The sequence below is a fragment of the Plectropomus leopardus genome, chromosome 9, assembly GCF_008729295.1.
Source record: "Plectropomus leopardus isolate mb chromosome 9, YSFRI_Pleo_2.0, whole genome shotgun sequence".
NCBI lineage: Eukaryota > Metazoa > Chordata > Actinopteri > Perciformes > Serranidae > Plectropomus > Plectropomus leopardus.
Window position 1 is genome coordinate 26,339,614 of NC_056471.1, and position 9,406 is coordinate 26,349,019.

The following is a 9,406-nucleotide window of genomic DNA, read 5'->3' on the forward strand; positions in this document are numbered from 1 at the left end:
GCGAACATCCATCACAGTTAAGAGACCTTCCTTGTGGTCCAACTTTGACCCACCATACTTTCAGTACTTGTGCACACATGCAGTCACTATTTCTGTGCAAACAGGGATTTCAGGTGTGCTAGTTTTCAGTTTGTCCTTATCAAAGTGGTTTAGAGAAGCTGGTAGCTTGTTTACAACCTGTCCGATCATCTGGCCACTGGTTTCTCATGCTTTTTCTGGAAAAACATTTCCAGATCTCAGCATGTAAATTTAATGAGCACAATAGATGGCAGGGCTGCCCCTGAAAGGCAAAGACTCGAATCATCACACGGAGACCCCTCAGTTTACTGCCATTCCTTCAGTCAAGCTGTCAGTTTATTTGTTGTTTGTTTTTCTATTGGGCTGTAAGTGTGCAGTGTACTTCTTGGGACCTTTCGATTGCCCAATTTAGCTACAGAGTGAGCCTCTCGCATTCATGCTCCATTATATGCAGCTGAAGACCCAGACCCAGGGTGAGTCTGGTTGAGACAGAGGCAGCTTCTCAGAGGGAGAGAGGTTTTCCACAGTCAGGTGTCAAGATAACGTTACTCTGTGCCTTCTGCTCAGAGGGGATGAATTTACAGCTCACAATAATTTGATAGTCTCTGCCATTTCTTTTAAATCTACTTTCAGCATTATTGCATTATCTCACAGGGCTTGTTTAACATAAGGCTAGTGCATGATCATCACCCTGAAAATCTTGCTGAGCCCTATTTATACTCTGAAACTCTGTATGAAAAAAGAAGGCTGGAATAATCAAATATTCATATTAAACCACCAAATCTGATACAACTGATACAATTCTGAGTAGGGTACAGCCCTAATAGACAGAAAAAATGGCCAAAACTACAAAAACAAGACCCAAGTTGTAATAAATGGTAGTCTTCTTTTAAGGGTTAAGTTTAGACTTTGGTTGGGTTGGGGTTTGGCATAGTTATGATGGTTGGGGACTGGGCCTAAGAATGCATTATGTCAGTGAGGGTGCAGTTATGTGTACATTGATGCAAAGTGTGCACTCATATGTCTGCACGTTTGCCTGATTTTCCATACATATGCCAATGAGTGTGTGCACTTTTTTGCCCGTGTGTGTATACTGATGTGTGTAAAGTACATGAGTACAGTGTATGTCTTAATGCTGCCAGCTTGCTCTGTTTCCCAGAAGGGCAGTGCCCACTTTCAGCGCCAGCTGGCTGCCTCCTTGGCAGCCTGAAAGTCATTATATAGAAAGGTCAGCTGCCCGCACATTGGAGAAACTTGGGGTAGAGAATATCACCCACTGACCTAGAACTGCAGACTAAATATTGGTTACCCTCATATGTGCCATTTGGCATACCAAAACTGAATCAAACATAGTTGGAAGGGCACAAAATGGTTACCACGAGATGGCCACAGATGATAGGCGTGACATTAAGAGGCTGTTTGAGAACAGCAAGCTCATTGTGGTTTTTGCTGCTTAGTTTAGACTTGTCTGCTATAGCAATAACACTCGGCTGCTCCTCAGATGTATTACATCACCATCATACCCACGATAACAGTAAAGAACGCTCTTCATTGAACGATGGTTTTAATTCAAGTTACCAAAGCACGTGGGCTGACTTAAGCCTCCCCTCAAACTAGTGTACATTTACAGTAATCCTGCACAAATAAAATACATCACTAATTAGCTCCCTGGTTTCCAGAAAAGTTGGCAAAGTACCAACAAAGGATGGTTAGCAGAGAGCCAGGGGAATGAATCTTTGACTTATCAGACTTCTGAGTTGAGTTAGCAGCCAACAGCACAATATCTGCAGTGACTTCAGGCGTGTACTCGGGGCCGCAACTGAAAGGAGCCGAGCCAAAACTGAAGTCAACACCACAGGACTCTGGTGATTACAGATTGTTCTTGATCCAATCAGATATTCTAAATTTAAGGGACGGGAACCGTGTCAGTTCAAATTAACTGCTCTGCTACATGCATAGGTTTGCACCAAAGTATTCAAAGATACTGAACGCACACATAAACACACACACACACACACACACACACACACACACACACACATACAGATTCCAGTCCCACCATGGAATGCTGTTTCATAGCTGAGGGTGTGGTGGTTAGAGCGTCCACTGACCAATCAACACTAAGCTTTGATAGGAGCCAGAAGCAGAGGCTGGAACTTTTGTGTGTGTGTATCCACTATGCACAGAAACACACACACTCGCCAATGCTTGCTTGCACACACATCGGCAGGATCTCATTGTTGTGCGCTCCGTGGTAGGTTGGCACGCTGAGGGGAAATGGGAGCTGTGAAAACTCTACTGGAGAGATGCTGCTGGCAAACTGAGGGTGTGTGTGAGAGTAAGTTGGAGCGGGAGGTCAGAGAGAGACTGCTGAGGAGAGGTAGGGTTAGGAGGCAAAGGAGAAGGAGATGGGGCAGAAAAGAAGGTTGAGTGGGGTACGGATGGGAAAAAGAAACAGTTGAAGTAATCACAAAGCAGAAAAAAAGGAAAGGGATGGGAAGAAAGAGGGAGAGATGTCGGAAAGAGAAACAAAGCTCGGGTAAAGATGAAGAGCTGGGAAGGGAAATAAAAAGAAAATCTTGCTCCAGACGAGGCTAGAGAAAGCAGAGAAGGTGCTGCTCGTAAAAAACTTGCCAAAAAACTTCCTCAAAGTGCCGTTAGCGAGGGAAAAGAAAAATAGGCAGTTAAAATCAGAATTAGTTTGTGTAAAGTTGGCTCGGGCCGCTCGTCGCTTCCAGCAGTGAACTCGCTCAACTGCAAACACGCACATCAATGCACACACTCAGTCTGAAGGACGGAACAAACATATACAGATGTGTTTATAAATATAAGTGCCTTCAAAACGCAAAATTATAGACCCACATACACACACAATTTACACGTGAAGTGTGTAAAATTTAGGGGGATTTACTGGCGTCTAGCGGTGAATTGTAGATTGCAACCAGCTAAAACTTCTCACAGCTAGAATTCCTTCAGTGTTCATCAATTAGGAGGTTTTTACCATGAGCCGAATTATCCACAGAGGTCTCTTCCTCTCGAAAACAAACAAAGCAGGGGATTAAAACAGCTCTTCACACCGAATAAAACAGTTTCATGTTAAAATCAGTTAATCTTAGTTGCAGTTTGGCATCTGTGGGACAAACTGCTTATCCTTAACATGCTCATCCATTTTCTTTCCTAAGTAAATGTGTGCACATTTTTGTCTGATCCAGACATTCGGGAGGTTTTTACCATGAGCCGAATTATCCGTAGAGGTCTCTTCCTTTCCAAACAAACAGACCCGGTGATTTATACAGATCAAAAAAATGAATAAAGCAGTTTCAGCTTAAAAATCCATGTATTTCCAATGCACCTTGGCACATCGCTGCGGGCTGCTGGTCCATCAAATGCTAATGTAAAGTCACCTTCTCTCTATGATAACTTAAGATCCAGATGTTCAAGAGGTTTTCACCAAAAGCTGAATGACCCACAGAGGTCTCGTCCTTTCCAAAATAAACAGATGTGAGTGATTTTAACCGCTAGAAACACTGAATTAATCAATTTCACGTTGTAAACAGTGTAACTGGCGCAGCTTGTTGCAGTTGGGCTTCTTACTATGGTGGCCAACACGAAAACGCAAATGGCCATATCTGGAGCCAGTGTTTGGTTTGACCGTTCTGGGCTACCATAGAAACATGGTGGTGCAACATGTTGATCTTATAAACCAGGAACCCGCTGGACAGATCTAAACAGCTCATTCTAAGGTAAAGTGAACAAAACAATTCTTATTTTCAGGTGATTGTGCACAAATGAAAACTTACTTACTATGTTGTAATCCATTTTTGCCAATACATCCCCTAAATCTTACACACTGGTCCTTCAACACAAAAAATGATTGCAGCTCAAACCAATTGAAGGCCCCCCTCTAGAGTTTACAGCATTCAATTTCCCCACATCTCACAGCAGTTGGGGCAACAGTTTGGAATTTGCAGCTCAAAAAATCAACACTCGAGGGTGTGTGTGCGTCTGTGTGTGTGTGTATGTGGTCCCTGTAGGGCAGGTGTGAATTGGACCCCGGAGAGAAAAGCCGTCCCTGTTTTCCAATTCATTTTACCCAGCCTCGTTAAGCCTGTTAAGCCTCCCCCCCAAAACCCTCCACTCAAATTAGATGCAAATGAGGTCTCGAGTGGCTTCCCAAGGAGGACATTACGGAATTGACTGGCCTGAGGGTAATCTGTGAGGCTGCCTGTGAGTGTGTGTGTGTGTGTGTGTGTGTGTGTGTTTGTGTGTGTTGAGTTGAGGCCACCACTGTTTTTTTTCTCGTTAACCTTTCCAAATGCTCCGTTTACAATAGTGAAGGAAACAGTGCTTTTATAGAGATTCATTTTGAAGTTATGACAGTTTGCTGTGACTGTTGCTCTCACCCTTTACTTCTGGAGGGAACTTGATTCAAAGTTATCTGCTGCGTGTAATAAAGAGAGTGAGTGGGGACTAACTTTGCAGTTTAAAAGGACCACACTGGTGATTTTTTTTTAAACTTAACAATGCCAAACGTTTCCATTTTGATTTGATTTCTTTCCTTCTAGGCTGCCATGTCGTTTCAATGAAAAAATCTGGTCGCTTTTCAATGTTATATATCAGAATATACTGAAGGTATTTGATCATAAAGCCTTAAATTTTTTTGTCATGCCCGATTTCCGGTGTCATGTATTTCTTCACTCGACAGGGATTTTCTACATTTGTTTTCAGTAACCTCCACAAAGTCTGAATTTGTTTGATTCGGTGCATGTGGCTCGAGAAAGAGAGAGAGAGAGAACGATAAAGCAAGCAGTAGTGTAGTAGCCGAAAAAGATTTTCCACTCAAGATAAGGCAGAAGTCATGTCCCTTACTCAAACGCCACATGCCTTGTGGTCTTGTTGCATAGTATTCTGGTGTGGTGAGACTACTTTTGGTGAAGAAAAATGTATCTCCTCTTCTCTATGGATTTCTCCTCATGCAACTGAGCATTTCTAAAAAACAGTGAGCTCATAAATAAATATTTTAGTTTGTGGATCATACGATTCTTCAGCATGCGACACAACCAAACAACAGTCGGAACAGAAATGCAAACTGGATCACCATTAGAACTTTTAAAAGAGTTTAAATGCAAGTGAATTATTACTTTGCAACAGGGCGCAACAGGACAAGACAATGATATTAGAAGTGTCCTAGTTTCCATTTCAAGTCCGTTTGTTTTCCAAGTAGTATCGACCAATCACGACTGAGCAGCAAGTTCATTATCCATGTGCAGAGGTGGAATCCGTTGACCAAAATGCAATCTCATAACCCAGCAGCTATTGTCAAACAACAAATAAGCTTCTATTAGCATATTTCTTATTTATTTGGATTCATATGCAGATATCTGTTTATAGAGATTAGCCGAAAAGACCAGCTCATGGAGGGAGAAATATTGCCGGCTAGACTGGATCAGCCCAAAATATTGGCTCTCATATTGGCTTTTTGTTTGCTTAATAAAAAGTTTGAAAATGAAAACAACTTTTAAAAAAAGCACCTCACTAATGTTATTAATTTGTCAGAGAATAAGAATATATGAATAACTCAATTTTGAAAAAAAAAAAGTCTGATAGAACCTTATAATTCTAAGGTGACAATCTGTCTACTCTTTCTTAAGCTATAGTTTACAAGTTCTTACATTTTAAAAGTTTACATTTTAAAAGTAGAAAGTGCAAAACAGGAAAACAGGATCTCACAAAATCTTGGATCGTGCAGGTCTTTTTAAATTCCACTCAAGACAATTGTATTACTATAGCCCAACATCAAAAATCACAATGTGCCCTGTGGGCTTCACAACATATCACACTCCTCTGTCCTTGGACCCTCATAGTGGATAAGTAACAACCGTCCCAAAAAATCATTTTCTAACAGGGTAAAAACACGACTGGATGGTAAAGTTAAGAAAATATCAAAAATCAATTCAAGATTTCTGGAAACTTTACTCTGAAGCAAATTAGCATTTTTACTCATAACTTAACAAACTTGGCACTTTTGTTACCAGACTCTGTTGTCCACATGGACGTCATCCCAGTTGTCAAACCCAAATCCCTGCTCAGGGCAACAACACTCATCTCTCTTTCCTAAAAAGTTTCCCATCTGCCGTAACCTTTAGAACTGGAATCTCATCCATTTTAATGTTTCCCATCTCAGACTCCCTAAAATATATCTGCAGTGAGAGAGAGAAAGATGAAGGCAGGCAGAGAGGGAGAGAAAGAGGGAGGAAAAGAGCAACTCTGGGCCAAAGTCACAGCTGAAACACTGACCTGGATAAATCAGGGAAACATAAACACATAGTTTCTGGAGTGAAAGGGGAGGGAGGGGGCGCTGCTACCCCAAATATTCCACCCCGGGGACCCCAGCGAGAGGCAGGGGACCCCCTTATCCCACCTCCCCATCGCAGCCCGCTCTAATTATTTATTTTCCTAGGGTGTAAATGTCTTCGAGGGATTGCTGTGTAAAAGCCAACAGGTCCTGGAAGGTCACAACAGTCCTGTGGGATGGGAGAGGTATGGAGTTCGTTGTTCACACTCACGCAATCACACTAGCCAGCGCCAACATGCACACACTAATACACAAACAAACACACGTAAAAGTAAAAATCCTCGCACACATGCTAATCATATGCTCACATCCACCAGCACCCCCCACATCCACACGCACGACGCATCCACAAACACGGCCCCCCACTTCCCTCTGCAGCCTACTGATTGTGTTTGTTGTCTCAGGGTTAGGTCTGTTGTTGATCCCCCGCGGGGCTTTTGGCTGCTCCGTTATCACGCATAATCGCTTCCATACCTTGACAGCATAGGTGTGTGTTTGTGAATGCATGTGTGTGGCTGCGGGGGTGTAGCCTATACGTGTCAAGATCAGGCTGGCGGTGGCAGCAGCGGCTGTCAGGGGTCTGTGTCCGCCTTAGGAATGAATATCATTTGAAACTAACTGTCACCAGGTTTCAAAGGAAGTAAAAAAAGCACAGAGTAGTTTCGTGAGATTAAAATCATTGTTTAGGATTACACACAAATCACTGCGGATGTAGAAGAACTTTAGGAAGCTGTGAAAAACTTTGGAAAGTCTTACTGCAAACAGAGCGCGAAATAATATAAAAAGATTTAAGGAGCTCACTGCGTCTTCTCACTTTTCATTTCGACCTGTTTAAAAACTTAATTACTCGCTCTAAAGCTGCTTCAGGACTGTTTTCTTAACTGCCTCCATTCACTGGGGTCACTGGTGAATTTTAGGGCAGTTTCACATGCGCCACATACATTGTAACCAGAGGGATTGCAGTATGCTTTTAGTCAGGAGATATGATTGTAACTTTTTCCAGAAAACCTTCCCTTGTTTCACAAAGAAATATTAGTACTTCTAGTTCTAGTGGGTTATTTTCCCATTCATCAGCCTCATCGGGCATACATGCCTCGTTGAAAAGCTGTCTTAAATTCACTTTATAGACTTTTGCAGAAAAGTTATGCACATTTTTTCTGTTTTATTTCTGTCTTTATGTCTTGGACATAAAGTCTGCCACATAAAAATACATAGATAGTCAAGAAACAGATGTAAAGTGTATCTACTGACAAGTGCAGACATAAAGTACATTTTTTCTTATTTATATTTAACAAAATTATAAATGTTATCCAGCTGTAGGAGCTGATGTAAGCCCAAACTAACCAGACAGATCTTTCAACACTAAATAAAGCCATTTATTAATTTTTCTTAAAGTGAAATAGATTTTTTTGCCTTTTACATGACACATTAACTAAGGGTCATCGTTAAAATGCATCTTGATTTAATCACTGACTAGTAGCCTGATGGACATGGATGCAGCTGTACTTAAATACAGGAAAACTGCACACATATGCGTTCATTAATGATTGAACAGGTCAGCTATAACAACACATAAAGTTTTAATTAAGACACATAAAGTAAACCAAGGGTATAGTTTGAAAGGTCCTATAAAATGTTTTTTATCACCACCTCTGATAAGTCAGTCAGGAGATCTGCAACAAAGCATGGTAAGTTTTATGCTTTCATGTAACAAAATTCACTATTGTCTCTAAAGGAATATTACAGCATAATATGAGTAAAGCCAAAGATGAAACGCGCTCCATGAGGCCATGAGGCGCACTATGATATTTAATGATGACAGACGGACAATTAAATTTGCTTTAAACTGTCATGAAAAGGCACTTACAGGCGCTCGGCATTCCTCGGTATTCCTTTCGGCACTGTCCTCAAACCCAGACCCTGGCAGTCCACATGCGACCCGGAGCAGCTGCACTTGTGTGGACATCCAGTCACCGAAGCAGCGCACACCAGCAGCGCCAAAACCAGAGCCCAAACCCGGCGGAGCGCAGCCCGCTTCTCCGGCCCGATCGGAGGCATGATATCCACTCAAATTACTTCCAAAGCGAAGTTAGTTGAAAATCCACGGAGACAAGTAGATGTAAGATGCAGTAAGGATCCCGAAAAAAAAGGTCAAGAGAGGCCGTTTGACTGTGTGGTTAAAAAAAAAAGAAGTGATGGGAGCCGGAATCGCTGCTGCAGAAGTTCACCAAAGTTTCTCTCACGAGACTCGATCAGTCAGAATCTCCTTAAAACGCTCCCGTGCCATTGAAGGAAAAAAAAGTAAGAAAATGAGGATTTTAGCTGTGGCAACGTTTTTTCTTTTAAAACATGTCAACCGCGCGTCACTCAACTCGCTGCGTAAAAGTCTCCCCAAATGCTCCCCATTCACAAACTCCCCGAGCACAAGTTATCAGCCTGAAACTTTCCAAGGTGAAAACGTTCAGCTGGGGTGTCACCTCCTTCCAGGGAACATCCCTCCGCTGCCAGGGAGTACAAAGTGAGAGTTGCAGAGGAGTTGTAGGCTAATCAGTGAAGAAAAAAAAGTTGAGAGAGCGGAGGCGCAACACAGACTGGTACGCCTGGTGGCTGTGAATATGAGAGAGGCACACAGATTTGTACTTAGGTTTCCCCCAAAATCCTCTCTCTCTCCTTCTCTCTCTCTGTTTATGTCACCAGAGTGAGAGAGCTCTACAAACTTTCACTCGTCCCTTATCTCTCCCGCAGAAACACTCCGCACTATATAAACTCGGATACTTTCCCACACAGACGAAGACAACTCCAAACTCTCAGTCCGTGGCAACCACTGCGCATATTTTAGCTCATTTCCCAGCAACTCGTCCTCTTTTATCATGGCTCATATATCATCTTAACGATTTACTTGTGATCATATAGTTGGTTTTGAGCCACGTCTTTTATGAGCCATCTCTCCAAATACCCCAATGCATCATCCCTGGGGAGTCTCTGTGCGTCACCTCCGCTGATTAATGCATGTCTGATGGAGTTTGTCAAAAT

The 9,406-nt window shown here is 42.3% G+C and overlaps 1 protein-coding gene across 1 annotated transcript in view; it reads right to left on the minus strand.

Moving 5' to 3' along the window:
• Nucleotides 1–9,018, minus strand: part of slit3 (slit homolog 3 (Drosophila)) — a 339,417-nt gene extending 330,399 nt beyond the window's left edge. The window contains exon 1 of the mRNA XM_042492991.1: nt 8,241–9,018. Coding sequence (XP_042348925.1) covers nt 8,241–8,431 — 191 coding nt within the window. The 5' untranslated portion in view covers nt 8,432–9,018. The remainder of the gene's footprint in view (nt 1–8,240) is intronic.
• Between the last annotated feature and the right edge of the window lie 388 nt (nt 9,019–9,406).